Source organism: Loxodonta africana, chromosome X (assembly GCF_030014295.1).
Source record: "Loxodonta africana isolate mLoxAfr1 chromosome X, mLoxAfr1.hap2, whole genome shotgun sequence".
NCBI lineage: Eukaryota > Metazoa > Chordata > Mammalia > Proboscidea > Elephantidae > Loxodonta > Loxodonta africana.
The window spans coordinates 42,869,916-42,891,739 of NC_087369.1; the positions used below are offsets into that span (position 1 = coordinate 42,869,916).

The following is a 21,824-nucleotide window of genomic DNA, read 5'->3' on the forward strand; positions in this document are numbered from 1 at the left end:
ACATGTCCAAAGTATGTGAGACAAGTCTCTCCATCCTTGCTTCTAAGGAGCATTCTGGCTGTACTTGTTTCAAGACGAATTTGGTCATTCTTCTGGCTGTTCTTGGTATATTCAGTGTTCTTCACCAACACGATAAATACAGGTGCATCAATTCTTCTTTGGTCTTCCTTATTCATTGTCCAGCTTTCACATGCATATGAGGTGATTGAAAATACCATGGCTGGGTCAGGTACAAGACCTTCAATGAGATGGATTGACACAGTGGCTGCAACAATGGACTCAAACATACTAACCATTGTGAGGATAGCATAGGACCAGGCAGTGTTTCATTCTGTCGTACATAGGGTCGCTATGAGTCGGAACCAACACGATGGCACCTAACAAGAACAAGGTTAGCATAATTATCTTGGTTTCTAGGGCAGCGAAAGTGTAATTCATTTATTCAACCAAACAATTATTCAAGGACTTTTAAAAGTACATGACATATTGCTCTGCCTACAGGAAGCTCAAGGAGCCCTTGTAGCACAGTGGTTAAGCACTCAGCTGCTAACCGAAAGGTCGGTGATTTGAACAAGCCACTCAGAGGGAGAAAGATGTGGCAGTCTGCTTCAGTAAAGATTACAGCCTTGGAAACCCTACAGGGCAGTTCTACTCTGTCCTGTAGGGCTGCTATGAGTCTGAATTGACATGAGTCTGAATTGACTTGACAGCAAAGGGTTTTTTTTTTTTTTTGCTTTTATGGGAAGCTTATCCTGTAGCTGGGGAGCCAAGCCATACTAGAAGAAAAGTTATGTAATTATACAAAAGAACATCAAATATTTATTTAACACCTTTCAATTAATCTATGCAATGGACCTATAAGGGAAGAACTATGATTAATATACAGGTGAGGAAATGGGAGACTGAGTAAATTGTTCAGTGTTTCACAGCTAGGTGGTAGGGCTGGTATCTAACACAGGTATATCTGACAGCAAAACTTTCTTCTCTGAAATGTAACCCAGTATGGCTTTCCAACACTACTAATTCCCATTCTCTGATACTTAGGATTCCAATCAAGTATCATCGTTCCTGTAAGAACTGTACTATTTTTCCGTTGCTGTGTTAGAAATTACCACACATTCCATGGATTAAAAAAAAAACACTCTTTTGACGTAATAAGCTCTAAATTCTGTAGATCAGAAGTCCAGCATACCATGGCTGGGTTCTCTCTGTGTAGGGTATCACAAAGCTGAAATCAAGGTGTTGACTGGAACAAGTTTTCATCTGAAAATTATGGGTAAGAATCTGCTTCCAAGCTCATTCCTGTTGGCAGAATTTAGTTTCTTGCAGTTGCAAGACTCAAGTTCCCTGTCTCCTTGCTGGCTGTTACCTGGGGACATTCTCAGCTCCTGGAAACCCTTGCATTCCTTGGCATGTGCCCCCCTTCAAGCCAGCAACAGTGTGTGAATCCTTCTTCTGCTTTGAATCTCTGACCTCCTCCGTCTCTGACTTCTAGACCCAAATTTAAAGGGCTCATTTGATAAGGTCAGGACCACCAAGATAGATAACCTCCCTCTTAAGGTCACCTGATTTGGGACCTTAATTACTTCTGAAATATTCCTTTTTCCATATAAAGTAACAAAATCACATAAATGATACGGCATCATATTCACAGGTTCTGCTCCCACTCAAGGGGAGGAGCTTATACAAGGGTGAGGGTCATAGGGGGTCATCTTAGAATTCCGCCTGCCACAGGACTCTTAGAAACTCTGGAGGAACTGAGAAATTGAAAAAAAAAGATTTCCTTAAAATTGTAAAGACTAGAAAGTAGCAAATGAAATTTCAGCACTTGAAAGCAACACAGAAGATACCCCGAGGCTATATAAGAAAACAATTTTTCACCACCAGACATGTAAAATAAGTGTTTTCAAAAAGGAACTCTTTGTTCTGAGAGTCTGAGTCACTGATCAGCTCCACAGGTGGACACTTAGTTGTAGAGGATACTGTCGTTGCCCCACCCATATCCTCTACAGATTGACAGTTCCAATACATGGGACAGCTTCCTTCTGCAAGCACCAGTGATTCTCCGCCTGAGGATTTTCTTTCAGCCCTTACTTAGGGAAAGCCTGAAATGCCAGAGAGTTGATGCCCCGGGAGTAGCCCTCAGCCCATGATGGATGGGGGTTGGTGAATAAATACCCCAGCTCCCTAACCTTTTAGGTAAAATAACTCTAGGGTGTTTTCTACGCAGTCTTTCAGAGTTCCTTAGTGGAACTGAGCGAACTGATATATGACAGTGATGGCTGGTATGATAATACACCCTTTATTGGTTTCCTTTTTGTTTCTGTCTCACTCCCCACTTCCCTACCCACATTTTCTAGGATCGCCTACCGAATAGAGTACTTACATTTAAATTCTTGTCTCAGGTTTTTTTAGACACTTAGAATAATAGTGACTATATCTTTGCATTTAGTTTGGTGAAAAAGGGCATGAAACTTAAAGACAAATAGACTTAGATCCCAACCACTGTGTAATTTTAACCTTATTTTTTTATCTCTAAAAAGAGGACAATAACATGTACCTCATTGCATTAATGTCTATAAGTAAAATGCCTGGCTCACAGAAAGCACTCAATAAGGCCTAACTCTTTTTTCCTTTTTCTAGAATCCTCAATGTCTTCCTTTCTAGTTTCCTAGGGAAGCCATAACAAATACCACAAAGTGGCTGGGCTTTAAAGAACAGAAATTTATTTTTCTCGCTGTTCTGGAGCCTAGAGGTCCAAATTCAGGACATTAGCAGGGCTAGTCTCTCTGTCTCTGTCTCTCTGTCTCTCTCTCTCTGTCTCTCTCAAGTTGGCTTTAGAGGAAGATCCTTGTCTCTTTCAGCTTCTGTAGCCTTGGTGTTTCTTGGTGCTCCTTGGCTTGTGTTTTTATATGTCTTTTGTGTTTTTTTTTTATAAGACACCACTCAGATGGGTTAAGTTTAGGACTCAACCTGCTCCAGTATGGCCTCATTAACATAGTAAAAGAAAAATATCCTCTTTCCAAACAAGATCACCCTCAAAGGTACAGGGCTTAGAACTTCACCATGTGTTTTGGTGGGACAAAAATCAATCCACGACACTAATTTTTCTACAATTCAAGAGTCTGCTCTCATGTTTCAAGCAGCCTGGCCCCCTTGGGTGTGGTTAGCTGAGAGATAGTGGAGTAAGCACAGTTTTCCAAGTAATTATATTTTTCTATAAAAATCAGGAATTTTTATTAAAATAAGTAAGCCAAATATTAAACACTCATATAAGTAAACACTGTTTTCCATGTAATTATATTTTTCTATAAAATCAGAAATTTTTGTTAAAATAGGTAAACGAAATATTAAATATAGGAGTATTTAATATTTGGCTTACTTATTTTAATAAAAATTAAACACTCCTTTATTTAAATTTGGAGCCCTTGTGGCAAAGTAGTTATGCGTTTGTCTGCTAACCAAAAGGTCAGCAGTTCGAATCTACCAGTCGCTCCTTGGAGACCCTATAGGGCAGTTCTACTCTGTCCTATAGGGTTACCATGAGTCAGAATTGACTTGACGGCAATAGGGTTTTTTGTTTTTGTGTATTTAAATTTAATCGAATGTGATGTTTAAAACAAGGTATTTTAAATACCCAAGAACTTTTTGGCATTTCACTCTCCTCCTCTGAAAGTTCTCTGAATCTCAGTGATAGTGTATTTGAACTCAAAAACAAGGCAGCCAGCAGGAGCCGTTGGGCAGTTTTCAGGAGGGCAAAGCTCTGATTCAACCATCAACCAGGTTTTTGTTTTTTTCTGCTTTGAACATTGGCCTGAATCCAGATTCAAAACCACATTTTCTAACATATGCAGTTAAGACAATTACACTAATTGTGGATCCAAATACTATTTTTACGTCAAGGCAATCACATAAGGTACGAAATAAAAGACTATGATGAAAGCTCTTGTATCAGAGCCTGGGTTTAAAGCCCAGTTTTGCCACTTATTAGCTGTGTGACCTAAGGCAAGTTAAGCTTTCTATGCCTTTGTTTCCTCTTCTATGGTGTATTGATAATAATGGTACCTCACACATAAGACTGATGTAAGAATTAAATGAGTCAATGCATGTGAAACACTTAAAGCAGTTCCTTGCACAAGCTCTTGGTAAATGTTATCTATTACCATTTGGTCAGTTATCTCCCTCGCAATGTCATTTCTGATCTGCATGGGTAGGTGACCCTTGTTTCTTCTCCCATAGTGGGTATGTCCTAAAACCCTGTTGTTCTAGAACGATTCACTTGTTCTAGAACTCTTCACTTGTCTATGCCCTCACTAGACTGTCAGCTGTTTGAAGGGATGCCCGTTCCTTTGTTTATTTCTATATCGCTGTTTATTGGAGAAATTAATCTGAACTAGAAAGTATGTGGTTAGATATATTTTCTATCCAAATTCATATTTTTATAAAATGAAGCAATGAATTCCAGAAGAGAATTTGCATGTCACTGGTATGCGAACAGAACACATACTGCCTAACACTGCTATGCCATTTACTGACTGTTTCACCTTGGATGGATGACTGAATCTCTCTGAGCCTCAGTTTTCCCATCTGTCAAATGGGGATAATGATTGTACTTTGTGGGGTGTTTGTGAGACTTAAATGAGCTGATACATATAAAATGTAGAAAGCTTTCTTGTTAACAATTATTATCCCATTCTTTTCCTCTTAATCTGAAGTGCTGCTCAACAAGAATTCGAAGACAATTGGACAGAAATCTCACCTTTCATAAAATGGTGGCCTGGATGATTGCGCTTCACACTGGTGAGTTTATTAAGGCATTTTAGATTGCAAAGAAAACTTGGAACCAGAGAATTCTCTCTATTTTTAGATACTTTTTGTAGGACGCCAGCCTTTACAGGTAGATTAGGTAGTGGTTGGCTATGTTGCATATTTTGAATGAGTTCGAAAATATTTGCCACACTTTCTGTCATTCCAATATTAGGATTTACTCCTTTAGGTCTTAAAATTTTTTCATCTTCAGAATTTTCCTATGAGAAAAGTCAAGTCTTGTGTCCCCACCTTTTTCCATTGTGAAGATCCTTTTTTAATACCAAAAATGTTTGTAAATTCACATGAGAGCTTTTATTCATTCATTGAACAGAAATGCTTGGTGCATATGTGGAATTGTTGATTTCTTGCAGTAACCTCACAGGGGCCAGAGCCCAAAAATTGAGAATCCCTTAAGATAATCCTTATTAGCTAAACATATTTATTATTAGAATTATTATTCTAATTTAGGGATTGCATAGTTGAAAACTTGAAGTGTAAAGCGATAGAAGAGACTAAAAGTTCAGAAGGAAGGAGAGAGATGTGGTTAGGGATGTGGGAACCCCTGAAAGTCAATGTTGGAGATGTTTGAAACCTTCTACCCACATAGCTTGATTTATGGAGAGTGGGTGTATTCGGGTGAAAGAAGGGGCTATATCCGGGACGCTTATCAAATCTCCACTAATTCACTTAATAAATAATTGAATTGCTAGACATTAGGCATGCACAGTGATAAACAAAACAGACTTTTACTCTGCCCTTAAGGAGTTTGTCCCTAGCTTGAGTAAAATAGGCTTGAATTGCAGGTGTTCAACTGACTTTCTCTTCTTCTACAAATAGAGCATGCAGGCTTTCTGAGCTGTGGTAAATGAAATAATTCAAAAGTGAAATTTTTGATAAAATATTATTAGAAAGCAACATAGTATACTGGTTAAGAATACAGAATTGCATGCCAGACTGCCTGGGTTTGAATCCTAACTGCTACTTCCTAGTTTGATGAACTCAGGCAAGTTTTTAAAGCAACCTATGACTCGATTTCCTCATCTATAAAATGAGGTGATAAATGTTGTTGTTAGGTGCTGTTGAGTTGATTTTGACTCGTAGCAACCCCACGTGAGAGTAGAACTGCCCCATAGGGTTTTCTAGGCTGTAATCTTTATGGGAGCAGATTGCCAGGTCTTTCTCCCATAGAGCTGCTGGGTGGGTTTCAACCTCCAACTTTTTGGTTACCATGTGAGCACTAAACCATCACGCCACCAGGGCTTTCTGAGGTGACAATAATAGTACCTATATATTTTTTTATATCATTAGATTAATGTAAAGATTAATTGGCACCCAGTAAGCCCCTTGGTGGTGCAGTGGTTAAGAACTCAGTTGCTAACCAAAAGATTAGCAGTTCGAATCCACCAGTTGCTCCTTGGAAACCCCATGGGTCCATTCTACTCTGTCCTCCAGGATAGCTATAAGTCAGGATCGACTTGATAGCAGCAAGTTTTTTTGGTTTTAGTAAGCCCTATGTAGGAGTTTCTGGGTGATGTAAATGGTTAAGTGCTTGACTACTAACTGAAAGGTTAGTTTGAACCAACCTAGAGGAATCTTGGAAGAAAATCCTGGTGATCTACTTCCGAAAGATCACAGCCTTGAAAACTGGCATGCAATTCTACTCTGCAACACATGGGGTTATCATGAGTCAGAATCAACTTGATGGCAACTGATTTGGTTTTGGTTTTTAAGCCCTATGTGTTTGTTAAATAAAGGATGAAATTTATTATTTTTTTAAGAGAGCCATATTTATGGCCATTGGTTTGTATCAATTCAATCAAATTTTGTCTCTCTCTGGAGGTAATGTCAGACTCAGGTGATGTTATGGCTGGTGAATGGGCCAGTCATAGGCATACAATACAGGAGAGTCTTCTTGTTTGAGTACAGCTATATCAGGGGGAGAGAGAGAATGAGAGCACATTTAAGCACCCTCGGAGACCAAGGATATTTTGTGGAATCTTAGAACTTGGGTCCTTAGGATCATGCAGTTTAACAAAACTATGCATTTTTTACAAACGAGGAAACCACAACCAGAGAAGTTATGTGATTTGTACATATCACACAGCTAGGAGATCTTCCCACTAGAATTGCCTTGCCTTTCTGGTCCTGGAGACCCAGTTCTTGTTTACAAGCATCCTGGGCTCTGTGTCTCTCTATGACTCATCATAGTGTCAAGAACTGTAGCCAGAAACCTGGCATATAATAAAAGTATATACACCCTTTACCCTTTTTGTTTCTCTTCTCTACCCTCTTTAGCTATTCACACCATTGCACATCTATTTAATGTGGAGTGGTGTGTGAATGCCCGTGTCAACAATTCTGATCCTTATTCAATAGCACTCTCTAACATTGGAGATAAGCCCGGTGAAACTTACCTCAATTTTGCTCGCAAGAGAATCAAGGTAAGCTTCTCATTTCCTGATTCATATGTTCCCTAGGCCATTAAAACTAAAGGCTAGATTCAATGAGTGAAGCACTCTACTTAGAACAATAACAAAATATTGACTAACCTTCAGAGAGACAGGTCTGTAGGTGATAAGGATGTGGGGTGCAGAGCAGATGTCCCTCACATTACTGATCCCGTGTGTGGATGGTCACTACACATTCTCTAGGTTCTTACATTCATCTGTGAGAATGTGTGTACATGGAACCTGGAGTAACTCAGTAATCCTCAACATACTCCAGACGGTGCCCACCAATCAAAGAAGGCCAGGAACACACGTGTAATCAAACAAAACTGGGTTTATCACTTGTTGCAGCAAAAGAGACCTCATGCAGTGAGAAGTCCACATTATCTCAAGAGGGTATTAAGAAGGACTTGTTATAGAATTCAGGCTTGTGTTAGGTGACTTTAGGGTGGGTTTAAGGAAGCAAAGATTTGCTCTGGATCAGATATGGCCAAGGATTGGGGATAGTTCTAGGACTGGGCATATTAATTTTTTTCCTAGGTAGTAGAAGGGATGGAATGGGGTAAGCTATAATAGGTAAAGAAACAGCAGTCACCCATGCTTTTTATCTTAGCTGGGGCAGAGTTGTGGAGTGGTTTTGTTTTTGTCTCACTCCATTACAATCACAATGTGACCTTGTCTGATTTTGGTGTTCTGTGAACTTGTTTATGTTAAATAGGGAACACCCTGCCCTAGGTGTTAGTACCAGGCCAGCCACCAGCTGTCAGCTGTCAAGGATGCTTTTGTTCTTTCATACCTACAACATCTTAGGGGAGGACTGTATCTGCTAATTGTCATTCCTTAAGAAGCATAGTGCAGTTCTCCAGGAGCAGCCATGAGGACATCCAGAGGCAGAGACTTCTCCCCACTTCCTCAAGCAGCCTTTGAAGCTTTCTACACTCAGAGAAAGAAACTCCAAGTCATCGTTATGTGCCTCTTCGCTCAGGAGGGTGGCCAAATCCCATTACTATACACCAACTTCCAAATGTTTTTCCTTGTGCTTAGAAAAGACTACAAGGGGAAACCCTTAATTTTGCACACAAAAAAAAATTACCCTCTGAGTAGTATGAGAAAAGCTTGCCTAGACTACTTGGGGACGGAATTAAACTGAACAGCAAACAAAACAGAAATTTTTTTTCTACAATGTCTTGGATAATTTTTCTCTTATATTTGTTCATTGTTTGTACAATGATATAAAAGGGTGGCAATGTGAACATATTAGGTGAGCAGACACTACTGTGCTCTGCGCAGATCCCCGTGCATCACTTTTACTGTCTGTGCCCCTCCCTTTCTGTGTCCTTTTGCTTTCAATGGTCTGTGCCTGTGTTTCTTCCTCAGAGGACTACCCTGGGGATACCGGATTCCTTTTGCCTACAAGCTCAGAGCCCTGAAAGGGCCTCCTGGATGGTTACTGCTCCCTAGAAAGCCCTTAGCCAGTGACTGATGGGTACAAGCCATGAAAGTCAAGCTCCCTTGCCTGAAGTCAGGACAGACCCTGAGGTGTAACTCACCCTCCAGAGCTTCCCTGCAGGATCAGGCCCAAGCTACCCTCCGTGAGACTTTGCCTGAGATCATGCCTTGCTTGACTTTTTCTTGTCCTGTTCTCTATTTCCATACCAGTTTCTTCTGGAAGCACACCTTTTATAAATCAGTTGTCTATGAATCTACACCTCATGGTCTGCTTCTGGGAAACCCAGCCTAAGCTCTTAGGCATGCCCAGATTACATTTGCAAACTATGCACTGTGGCCATTAATTCCAAATCAAAGGAAGAAAGAGCTTCAGACACTTTTAGGGCATCTTATAGTCAACTGATTTCCTTTGTTACTCCCTTAAAACTGTTTCAGGGTATCAATTCATATTCCCTATGACACCACTACCATGTAAGCCTTTTTGAAAATTTAGAAATATCGATTCCAAGTCTATGTCTCTCTGTGAGGGGATAATTGGGACTACCAAAAGGGGGTATGAAAATGCCTATTTTTCTGTACACTAGATATTTCATAAATACATAGTCATGCATATGACAGCCTATAAATAATGTGTGTGTGTTTGTATTTTGTAGAACCCTGAAGGAGGCCTGTATGTGGCTGTGACTCTCCTGGCAGGCATCACTGGAATTGTCATCACACTGTGCCTCATATTAATTATCACCTCCTCTACCAAAACCATCCGAAGATCTTACTTTGAAGTGTTTTGGTACACACACCATCTCTTTGTGATCTTCTTCATCGGTCTCGCCATTCATGGAGCTCAGTGAGTGTTTAAACTCCAAGGCCAAATGCATTCTGCCCCTTAGTTTCTAGGTATGATGCTGTGTTAGAGGCACAGTGACCTCCTTGCCTGTGTGTGGTGGTCAGCCAGACTGCCAAGGGAATGTGAGGGGACAGTGGAGGTCAGTCAGCTCAGTAGAAACTTCTGAGCAGCACTTCAGTTTCTTGCACCCAGTTAATTGCTCTTCCTAGTCCTGTTACTTATAGCAAGCATGGAAAAATACACCAAAGTCTGAGTATCTTTGCAAATGTATAAAACATGTTGAGAGCACTGGTGGGTTCTAGATGTCTGTGGCAATGTCTCCTGTGGCTTATTCACTACTAACTTAGACAAACTCCTAAACTAGAGGGGTTAATGATTAATCAGTTGAAGGGTTTTACTGTAGTTCGATGAGTTTGATTCAAGCCAACACTCATTTATTGGTTGCCTACTGCGTATGAGGACCAATCTCAGGCACTGTGGGGAACACTAGAAGGAAAAATACATGAGTATTGCCTTCAGCTATCCTACTATAATAAAGGTAGCAGTTAACCTCTGTTGAACACTTGTTCCATGTCAGACTCTGTGCTAAGGGTTTAACATGGAATGTTTCTTTTAACCCTCAAAATGTATAGGTGTTCTTACTATTTCCATTTTACAGACAAGGAAAGTGAGGCTAAAAATGGTAAAATAAGTAGCCTAAGACAACCAGCTGATAAGTGGCATGTTGGGATTGGAGCCCAGATGGTCTAAGACAGGCTGTGATAAATGCTGTAATAAGACACACAGCACCTGGGTGTGTGGGTGGACGAGTTTGCCTTATTAGGAATCCTCTTTAATACCAGGTTTCCTTTTTATAGTGTTTCACATTAGCTGATTCTCCCACCTGCGCACAGAGGCGGGCCTGGGGAGTTTCCTGGTGGGGGCATGGGGCCCCAAGAAGCTAGTGGTGGAGGAAGTAGGTGCTCAAAGCTCAGTGACACTGCTCAGGGCCAAGTCCGCCTAGAGGAGGCCATGACCTGTGTGAAAAGGGTGAGGAAAGGCAGCATTGGGCAAACACGTGTGTACTTTTTTGATCAGCTTGCTGACTCTGACTCCTGATAATACTCTTTCAAAACTTTGGAAAATCAGTGTAGACAAAGAATTTCTTGACTGTCTTAAAGCGATTGAGCATCTCTAAAGGGGATTTAGCCATAATCCCAGCTGTTTCAGAAAATTCTAGAAAAGAGAAAGAATTTCTTCCCCTCTCTAGTTTAGTAATACTATCACTTTAAGCTTATATGGTTTCACAGATATTCATCTCCCTTTGGAGTAGGCAGAAGAGATAGAGTTACCCCGTTCTTCAATTGAGGAGAATCTGATACTTAAACTAGTTAGGTGATTGCTCACAATCTCATGGTTGGGTGAAGTCTGAACTGGGATTAAAAATCTAGGTTTCCTGACTCCTGGTCCTAGCACTGAGAAGTAAAGGAGAAAACCAAAAAAAAATTTTTTTTCTATCATTTATTCTCAATGTGAACTTGGGCATAAAGAATTTTAATAGTTATCATTTATTGCACTCTTTGGCATTTTTTGTATATCATGCCATTTAATTACTAAAGTAAACTTTAATTAGGTACTATTACACTTATTTTATAGCTGATGAATCTGAGGCTCAAGAAAAGGTTAAATACCTTTCCTAAGGCTACCAAACTAGTAAGTGGTGGAACCGGGATTTGAACTCAAGGCTGACTGCCTCTGGTCCAGAATTCTTTCCACCAAATCATTCTATTTCATGTTACCTGGCTTCTCTAAGCTTTGATGTTCCCATATGTAAAATGAAGTTAATAATACTTACCTCTGAGGCTTGTTATGAGGGTTAAAATGAGATAATTAGTGTATAGTGCCTTGCCCTGGCCTGGCAAATAACAGGTGCTCAATTCATGGTAATTCTCCTCCTCAAGACCTCCCCCCACAAAAAATAGAAAATCCACTGAAAACCCACTGCCATTGAGTCAATTCAACTCATAGCAACCCTACAGGACAGAGCAGAGCTGCCCCATGGGGTTTCCAAGGCTGTAATCTTTACAGAAGTAGACTGCCACATCTTTCTTCCACAGAGTGGCTGGTGGGTTCAAACCAGAGACCTTTTGGTTAGCAGCTGAGCAGTTAACCACTACACCACCAGGGCTCCTTCAGGAATAGAATTTTTTTTAAAGGGGTGGTTAATTATCTTGAATTGAAACATTCTCAGAATATACTACCTGACATGATAAATTTCATGTCCCCAAAACAAAATTTACAAAGAGCCATCTGTGTTCCTTTTTATTATATATTCTGAAGGCAGTCGTTTATGTTCCTTGAGGACAAGGAAGAACATGACTTATTTGACTTTGTGTCCCCTCCCCCACCCTCACTAAAAACTCAGCATTAACGTATGTTTTAGTAGTTGTTCAATGAATATTGACTGAATTGAGGCAAATGGGCTCTGCATACTTCAATGGACACACCATCAGTACTAATATCTATGAGAACTTCATATTCCCCCCAAAGTTAAGTCTTCCTAAATCAATTTTGAACTTTTGGTGTAAATTAGACAGTTTTTGAACCAATAGATAAAGTACTTCCACTAAACCTCAGGGCTGCTAAGCCTCATAACATTTCTGCTAAGTTACAGGGCTACTTATATGAGTTGTCCACTGCTCAATGGTGCCTGGCCAGGGGGGCTAAAAATTAGCCCACACTCTTCTGGCCAAGACCTTTGCCTGTAAGACTGTCCTCACAGAGGGGCACTTTTTCTAATTTGCACAAAGGTACAGTATGGGCTATCAGTATCCCCATTAGATTTGTAGTTTTTTTGTGTTTTTCTTTCTCTGTAAATGAAAATGATACTTGAGACAGAAGCACAGATACTCGTTTTAAGAAAACATGTATTTATAATCCCAAACTTATCCTCTATAATATTACACATAATTATTCACTGGGCCACTTTACATGTTGGATTATTATTTCTTTTTTCTATTGGTGACAAATGTATACTTTCTTTCCCTTCCCTTAATCTATTTGGAAGGAGCAGTAGGATATCACCTCTAAGTAAATGTAAAGGACCCACATTACAGTACTTAAAATGTGCCCAGAATCTCCAGAAACAAAGAGCTTAATGTTTTTCTACTAAATGGCCTGGACTTACATTTTCTCCCCCCAGACGAATTGTGCGTGGACAGACTGCACAGAGCTTGGAGAAGCATGACCCATACGTATGTTCTCAAAATATCTCAGACTGGGGAAAAATAAAGGAATGCCCAATTCCAGAATTCTCTGGGAACCCTCCTATGGTACGTATGATTCACTGTTGCTATTACAGTTTTATTACTGACTATAAAAATTGCCTGGCGGGGACATCTGACCTCCTCTAACTTCATAAGGGGGAGAGAGAATTATTATTAACAGTCCAAGGCTGACTCCTGTGAGGCAGAGGTCAGATAGGCCTTCTCTCTCCATCATCTTTACCAGTTATAACACCAACCGTCCCTCCCACTGCACTCTCTACTTCTCTGCTGGGTTTGATAATTCATTGCAATGGCCACACAGAACTCACAGACAATACTCACAATTACTGGGTTTATTAGGGAAGTAAAGGTTTAAAATTCAGATTCAGGAACACTCAGGATAGAGTTCTTCCATCAGGACAGCCTCTTCTCAGTGTGCCTGCATGCATACCTCTCTCTGGCTCCTTGGCCTCTGCATTGCTCTTGCAAGTGTTACAAAGCTCTTTTAACTCTGCCAGTAAGTGCCCAGATGCACCCCACTCTGCCAGGAAGCCTCCTGCTCAAAGGTACTCAGCTTTCTTGTGCCATGGGCCGGGAAGCCCAATGCACCATCTGCTGCCAGTCTCTTGGTTCCTGCCATCTCGCCACCATCTCTCGCTGTCTTCTGTGTTACAGCTCCTCTCTGTTTCCTGGATCTAGGAAATTCTCAGGACAGGGATCCTGGGGCCAAAGGATAAGCTCCACTCCTGGCTTTTTTTTCTTGATGGTGGTGAGATTCTCCCTTCCTGCCTCTGAGATGGCTCACTTTAAGCCTAGTGGGATGACAAAACTGACCAATCCCCTTGTTAGGGTACCATATACCTTATTTGCATCATCCTACCCCAAAAGGGTACCATGTACCTTGTTTACATTATTAGCAAGCTATCTCCCTGGTGGGCCACAAGTACCTCATTTGCATAGTCCCACCCAGTCATTAGTTACAAAGACTATGGCTAAAAAAAAAAAAAAGAAGGGCCATATTAAGTAATTCCCTGCACCTCACTGACAGTCTTCAAACTGTCTAAGAAACTCATCCAAATGTCATAGAGTTGTTCATTACAAATGCCATGGAACTGCCAGGAGATTACAAGTATCTACTTTGCTCTGCTCTACTTATTGACCAGAGTTATTTCTCGAAAAATAAGCTTTGCATTGGTCTATTATCAATGTGGTGATATAAAATGCTGAAAACACAGTGTTTTTAAAAGCCCTATTTGGGTCTATCTCATCTCTTCTCTCCTGAGTGTGAGGGCTATAATAACATTAGTTAACTATTTCCAGAGGAACGCTTTGGCATTCCATTCTAAGCCGAGTTGAATAACTCAGATAATCACTTATAAGGACCTGGGGGCCTCTTCGGATGCCATGAAGTAAGCCTTTTTATACAGCTTTCAGAACTGGGAAGGAAATTGGTGAGGTGGCCCCTAGGGCTGCCATTAAACTTCATCAGGCCTTGTCTATGAGCCATAAAGGAGGCTGGAGAGCCAGGTTCACACCAACACCCATAGCACTGCACAATAAGGTGGGAGGGTGGCAACAGTGACCAAGGGAAAACATGGTGGAACAGTTCTCTTCTTCTGTAGAGCGTTCTGAAGGATTCTACTTTGTGTATGCTCAATGGCTGTGATCCATAGAGTAAGAAATGGGCCCTGTAACCATCATACCTTTTTATCCTGCGTTGGCAGTCAGTACACCTTATTGCTACCCAAACAAAAAACCTAAACCCATTGCTGTCGAGTCGATTTTGACTCATAGCAACACTGTAGGACAGAGTAGAACTGCCCCATAGAGTTTCCAAGGAGCACTGGGTGGATTCGAACTGCTGACCTTTTTGGTTAGCAGCTGTAGCACTTAACCACTATGCCACCAGGGTTTCCTATTGCTACCCATTGCTATATATAAAAAAATAAAGAACCTCTGCATAGTATAACATAAAGGCAAGTTTCCCATTCCATTTTCTCCTTTCTTTTATCCTACTCTCCTAATACAGTACTTGCCTCAGCCAGAGGTGGTGAGGATTAAGTGCAATAGTTGTTGCTGTTGGGTACCATTGAGTCGATTTTCGACTCATAGTGACCCAAGGTGATAGAGCAGAACTGCCCCACAGTGTTTTCTAGGCTGTAATCTTTACTGGAGCAGATTGCCAGGCCTTTTTCCAGTGAAGCCACTGGGCGGGTTCGAATCGCCAACATTTCTATTAGCAGCTTAGTGTTTAACCGTTTGAGCCACCAGAGCTCATTTTGTTCTGCTGTACACAGGGTCGCTATGAGTCAGAACCAGCTTACCTAACAACAACTCCTGGTACAGGAGTATTCTTCCTCTAGATACAGCATGGTGTCTGGTGACTTAAAAGCCTTAAGCAGCCTTGCCCATTAACGAGAGCCATCACACACATCAGTGAACTGCTCTCACTACAGGCAGACATCAATAGAAAGGAAAAAGGGGGAACTGTATTCTCGGTCCTCTAATGGGCTGGGGGAAGCACATTGACTTGATGACAGTTGGAGTCAGAATGGAGCCCTGGTGGTGCAGTGATTAAGAGCTTGGCTGCTAACCAAAAGGTCGGCAGTTCAAATCCACTAGCCATTGATTGGAAACCCAATGGGCAGTTCTACTCTGTCCTGTTATTGTTGTCGTGTGCCGTTCAGTGGATTCCAACTCATAGCAACCCTGTAGCTCAGAGTAGAACTGTAGAGCTCTTAATCACTTTGCCACCAGGGCTCCTACTCTGTCCTATAGGATCGCTATGAGTCACAATCGACTCAATGACAACGCGTTTGGTTTTTGGGTTTTTTATTAGGCAGTGGGTTTAATAGGCATCTGCCTCAAAGGAGCTTCTGGATTTCTGAGAATATTAGAGGCCAAGTCCAAGCAATAGCTCTGTTAAACAAGACCCCATAGTGGCACCCAGGAAACAGATGAATGATAGGAGACTGTTTTAAAAACTTGTCACATGAAAATGAAGGCAAGCAGCATAACTTTCCTGACCTTTGTGGCAAATATTCTTCAACTTTGGGTGGAGATACAGGACATGTATGTGCTCTCAACTTTCTACACTAAATTTCTAGAAAAAAAAGAAAGATCATAGTGAGACTGTAAGAGGCATACCCTGATTTAATCCTCTTTGGGATCCATTCTGGGAAGTCACATTTGTAGGTGGTATTGTCTTCTAAAATTTTTTGTTTCTTCAGGTATTACACTAGGAACTTAACTGGTTGAGTCCCAAAACAAATCTGTTTGCCCTCAATGTTTTTACATAGCCAACAATGCTACAGAGTAATTTCAGTATTTTGAAACACTGTATGTTCTGGCAAAAGTGATCGTTGAGAAATTTGAAAATCTTTCAATTTGTTCCCATTCAGCAAGTGCACTGTATAGCTTCTAGAACTTACCAAGATATTGGAGAGACAGCTAAATTCTTGCACAAAATTTGTAATCTTTCAAGAGGTTAAACTTCTGTCTACGGCCAAGAGAAAGAAATTGCAATGTTGCATTAAAAGCTATGATGTTGCTGAAATGCTATCCTTTAAAGAAATATTCATTCCGAAACCAGCCCTGCTTTGTTGTAGTTTATTGCTACTGCAATTGTGACACTGAGAGGAAATCTCATTCTTGTGGGAAGTTCCTCTTGGGAAAGTTTCATACTGTAGATTTAGTTCCCCAATGTAGCCAAGGAGAATGTTCATTTTCATGGGCTCAAAAATTTATTTTAATTTCAGATATTTCTCATGTGTTCTGTTGTAGAAGAAATTTACTAATCTAGTATGAAATATTTAAATAAACCTACAGAGATTACCTTGATTTTAAAATTTTTGTCCCTATGAATCTTTTCTTTACTAGCTACCACTCCTTACCACACTCTCATTCTCATTTTTGCTCTGATTACAGACTTGGAAATGGATAGTGGGTCCCATGTTCCTGTATCTCTGTGAGAGGTTGGTCCGGTTTTGGCGATCTCAACAGAAGGTGGTCATCACCAAGGTATTGGTTGGTTAAGGAATTACTAGTAGTCAGTATCTAACTATGTCATGGATGAGTCTACCCAAGTGCTCTGTATTATTGATCACAGGTCTCTTGCACCCAGTTTATTTTGATTCAACATACGGAATAAAAGCAGACTGACAGTTTATTTCAATGGACTTAGCTTGAGAGTCAAATGGTTATTTAGTGCCTTTTAACCAGGGAAACTTGAAGTTACCATTTTCTGTTGTAAAATGAAACCAAATGCTTTGTGTGTATGAATGTGTGTGTGTGTGTGTGTGTATGTATGTACAGCAGAGGGGCATAGAGGGATTATATTGTTAGTTAAGAGTAGGGCGGGTAGGCAAAAAGAATGAGTTCAAAAAGATATAAATCAAACATCAAGTTATTCAGATTTACAAAAAATCAGGGCACCAAGGGCAGGACTGATTGTGGTTAAGATTGTTTCCCAGGTCCTCTTTCCTTTACCTCCTTTTCCATGTGTAATATGTAATCATAGACTACCAGACTTGAAGTACCGAAAGTCTCTAGCTCATTATTAACTAAGCTGTACCCAGAACTGGGCCTCCTAATTCCAGTTCTTGGGTGTTTATCTCTCACTCTGCTATGACGCTTCTCATCACAAAATAAATAAATATAAATGGAAACTCCTTGTTATAGCTTCAGGAAACACCAGGAAGGCTATTTTTATCAACTGCAGTTTAATTCAGCTCAACTCAGTTCAAAAAGTATTTACCAAATCCTATTATGGGTTATTTTTATAAAATGCATATTGTAACTTTGTCTCTTGGCATCTATGGAGAGTCACAGTAAAGTTAGTCCAACTGGAATAGGAAGTCTTGAAATATAGGAAACCACAGCAGTTCCCCTTTTATAATATTTATATTTTGTTATAAAAGAAATCCCACAGATCAGCAAAACGTGCTACCACAAAGTTTCCCTTACTAGACTAGACTGAACCAAACAAGTATTTTCCTTAAAACAAGTTTCTAAGATAACTTTGTTTTTCTGGGAAGGAAATACTCATTTTCTGCTCATATAAACAAATCTAAGAAGCAAGGTGTTATCTGAAAGTATGCCAGTGAAAAAGTTGTCCGCTAGTATCTTTTTATTTTGTTAAATCCCATTTGTGCTTGTGGCAGCAAAATCATAATATGGTAATAATTGTTTCTACCACACAAAATTATACCATGGTAAATATAATATTCAACATAATTTTCATAAATTTTGATTTTTTGTTTGTCAAAATGAGGCTTTACAACTGCTTTGTTCAGAGCCAAAGGGAAGTTAGTTACAGCTTTTTCATATCATAGACATTCAAATCATGAGTTCTAGAAATGTTTGGCAATTTTTATTAAAAGTATTCCCCACTCTTTTACAGAACCCTGTCCCCCGCCCCAAGAAAAGCCCAGTAATATCAGTCAGCATTAGGAAGCTGTTATTTTGTTTCTATTTTTTTTCCTTCAATGTTCCTAGATTTGTCTTTAAAAAATATATATATAAAGTTCCTTCTAGGGGTATTAGGAACTATCAGAGAAACAGTATATTATTACTTTCTGTATTGCTGTGAGAGCTCTTTGCTATAACCTATTTTTTAAAATTACATATTCATTTACCAATTGATGGGCTTTTTGGATGTTTTCCATTTTTTACTATCATGAATGAAGCTGTTATGACTATTCATATACAGGGAGAATGAAGATGGCAATGGGTGGGTAGGACCTGGTTTGGTGAGAGATGGATGGTGTACTCCTCAAGTAGGGGGAAATGTAGAACCAAAGCAAGGAATCAAACAGGTTCAAGGTGTGATTCAGGACAAAGATAGACCAGCATGCTTAGGTTTCATTTGGGGGATATTGCTATACAACTAGCCAAGGAGATCGCCTTCTTCTGTCCAGCTGCTAAGACCCTTGGTCATCCCCTAAGGCCTGGGGAGGTAGGAAAGCTGAGCTGGAAATTATCCCTTCTTTCTATTTCTAGCACCTTCCTGACTTCTTAGAGAAGAAAAAAATTACAATAGGCTCATGTCTGAGGTTAGATTCCCAGGAAACAGATTCTGAGACAGAGAACTGAATGAAGACAGTTTATTGGGGCATATTCTCAGGAGATGAGTCTATAGAGGACATCAAAGAAAAGAAAAATAAATAGCAACAAAATAACAGCTTCCTAATGCTGACTGATATTACTGGGCTTTTCTTTGGGGGAGAGGCAGTTAAAGAGTAGGAAATCCTTTTAATAAAAATTGCCAGACATTTCCGGAACTCATGATTGGGAAGAGGGAGATTCTGACCCTCAATGTGGCTGCAACTGCAGCCTTAGCTGATCCTGTGAGGAGTGCTGGAGTTGGGAGGACCCCTCAGGGTTGTTCCAAGTTGAGGAGAAGGGCCAGGGCTTTGTATCCCTGCATCAACCAGCCATTGACCATTGGCTGCAGTGGAGAGCAGTTCCTAGTAAGAACTACATCTGCTGGAGGAACTGCTGTGTTCATCCTGGAAAAGGGATCTGGGTATGGCATCTTAGCTCAGCTTTCTTATCCATATGGACACAGAAGAGGCAAGTATTTGGGAAATGTGTGGTTTCCAGGGACATGTTTTGTTCCATAGGTAGTCACTCACCCTTTCAAAACCATCGAGCTGCAGATGAAGAAGAAGGGATTCAAGATGGAGGTAGGACAATACATTTTTGTCAAGTGCCCTGTGGTGTCCAGGCTGGAGTGGCATCCCTTCACACTGACGTCTGCTCCTGAGGAAGACTTCTTTAGCATCCATATCCGCATTGTTGGGGACTGGACGGAGGGGCTGTTCAAGGCTTGTGGGTGTGATAAGCAGGAGTTTCAAGATGCCTGGAAACTACCTAAGTGAGTATATGAGTTTAGGAAAAACGGTATTACCTAGCTTCTTTCCCTCCATCTATCACTATACTGTCGTCTGAGATTTTAATAAAATACACAGGTTCTAAGAAAAAAGTGTTATTTCTGTGTTCCCCATTCTATGTGTGAGGTGTATTTATGCATATTTTGTAACCGTTATGTGAAATATAAAAATTTTAATCCAATATTAGTAATGAATACTCCTAAATTCCTTTAAGAATGTAGGGGTCAAGGGCAAGATATATTAACTTTTCCTAAGAAACATAATAATATTGTATCTAAGATATTCTTAATCTTAATTGACGTAAGTTCTTTGAGGGTAAGTGCCATATATTATTCCCCTTTACCTCCTACTCTACACATACCTGACATGGTGTCAGCCACTTAGTAGATGCTAAAGAAAAGCTTGTGGAGTCAATCAGTGAATAAACAGATGAAAAATGCTGATGTTAAATTTACAACATATTACAATGTAGGAAATTCTTGCTTCATTGTGCAACGTAAGCAGAAATTTCAAGTGTGAGGTGCCCTGACAGGAGATACAGGTGTGTGTGTGTGTGTGTGTGTGTGTGCGCGTGCACACATGCATGTACGTGAGAAAGAGAAAATACCTGTGCTGAGTTACCAAACGTTCTCAGTTACCTAGAAATTTCTCTTCTTACTACCAACCCCCATGTTCTTACTAAGTTGATTACTTGAAAGCTATTTCATAGAAGACAACACCCTATAGACACATCGTCCCAGTTTGAATTGACATATTTCACGTTCCCCAGAGTGATGATATGTACTCCACTCACTCTGAACAACAAGATATTTCTGTAACTGTCACTTCCTCCATTTTCCTCCAGGATAGCGGTTGATGGGCCTTTTGGCACAGCCAGTGAAGATGTGTTCAGCTATGAGGTGGTGATGTTAGTGGGAGCAGGGATTGGGGTTACGCCCTTCGCATCCATTCTCAAGTCGGTCTGGTACAAATATTGCAATAACGCCACCAATCTGAGGCTCAAAAAGGTAGGTTCCTTAGTGGTTAAGAGCTACAGCTGCTAACCAAAATGTTGGCAGTTTGAATCCATCAGGCACTCCTTGGGAACCCTATGAGGCAGTTCTACTCTATCCTATAGGGTCGCTATGAGTCGGAATTGACTTGATGGCAATGGGTTTCCTTTTATAGAGGGCCTAGAGCAGTCATTTTACTCTGCCAAGTGAGGCCTGAGAGAGCCTTCAGGGTCAAGGCTTGTAGAGGCCCTGGAAAGTGAAGAAAAGTTCTGGGAGGTTCCATAGCATCAGCATACTCCAAAAAGGGCTATTTGACATGTTAAATATACTTCTATATATGCAGGCCTATTTGTGAAAATAAAGTATTTGTATAGCGTTGTTGGACATTTAGAAGAAATAAAGTTGGCAAAGAGACAGTATTCATAATCCCAACCCAATAGTTCTTATTTTTATATATTCTCTTCCAATATTTCCCATGTGTTTACATACTTCTAGAAAACTGTAATTAGTATGTACAATTCCATATCCTGCTTTTTTCCATCTATTATAATAAGCATTTTTCTGTGTCATGACAGGCATCATAATGACAATTTTAATGATTTTATCATTTTCCATTGAGAGGATATAGAATAATTTTTCTATCATTGTATGTCAGATATTGAGATTTATTCAATTTCCAACCCCCTAAAATTCTTTGTGTGGAGGGGGAAGGGGACAGGAGACGTCCTTTCATGAAACTGTTATTTTCTTAGCCTTGGGATAAATTAAATTCCCAGGGAATTTTTTTTGTCACACATAAATTTGGTTTCATTGCCTGATAAAGGACATCTTTAATAAGCCTTGAGTCACTGTAATAACTTTGAAGATAAACTCTGATAGGGATGTTGAGCCTGCCTTGAGTTTTCATTCTCTCCTTTTATCTCTTTTCTATGTGGAGGAGGGGAGGAAAGAGCTATTTTTTTTTCCCTGGGAACTTTGTAGCAGGTGGGGAAGGAGTCCTGTGGCAGCTACTACTAGGTTTCAGTAGGCTTTCTGACAGGAGATTCAAAGAAAGCCAGGCATTCTGGGAGAGCAAGAGCAGACGCAGAGGGAAAGTGGATGGAAACAATGGCATTTTTTTTAAGCTATGTATTTCCAAGTCCAAG

The 21,824-nt window shown here is 40.3% G+C and overlaps 1 protein-coding gene across 1 annotated transcript in view; it reads left to right on the forward strand.

The window, feature by feature from the left end:
- Nucleotides 1–21,824, forward strand: part of LOC100655878 (cytochrome b-245 heavy chain) — a 37,128-nt gene that overhangs the window by 9,311 nt on the left and 5,993 nt on the right. Inside the window, exons 4-10 of the mRNA XM_003422162.4 lie at nt 4,716–4,800; nt 7,105–7,250; nt 9,359–9,549; nt 12,731–12,860; nt 16,722–16,814; nt 19,418–19,671; nt 20,532–20,694. Of these exons, the coding sequence (XP_003422210.1) occupies nt 4,716–4,800; nt 7,105–7,250; nt 9,359–9,549; nt 12,731–12,860; nt 16,722–16,814; nt 19,418–19,671; nt 20,532–20,694 (1,062 nt within the window). The remainder of the gene's footprint in view (nt 1–4,715; nt 4,801–7,104; nt 7,251–9,358; nt 9,550–12,730; nt 12,861–16,721; nt 16,815–19,417; nt 19,672–20,531; nt 20,695–21,824) is intronic.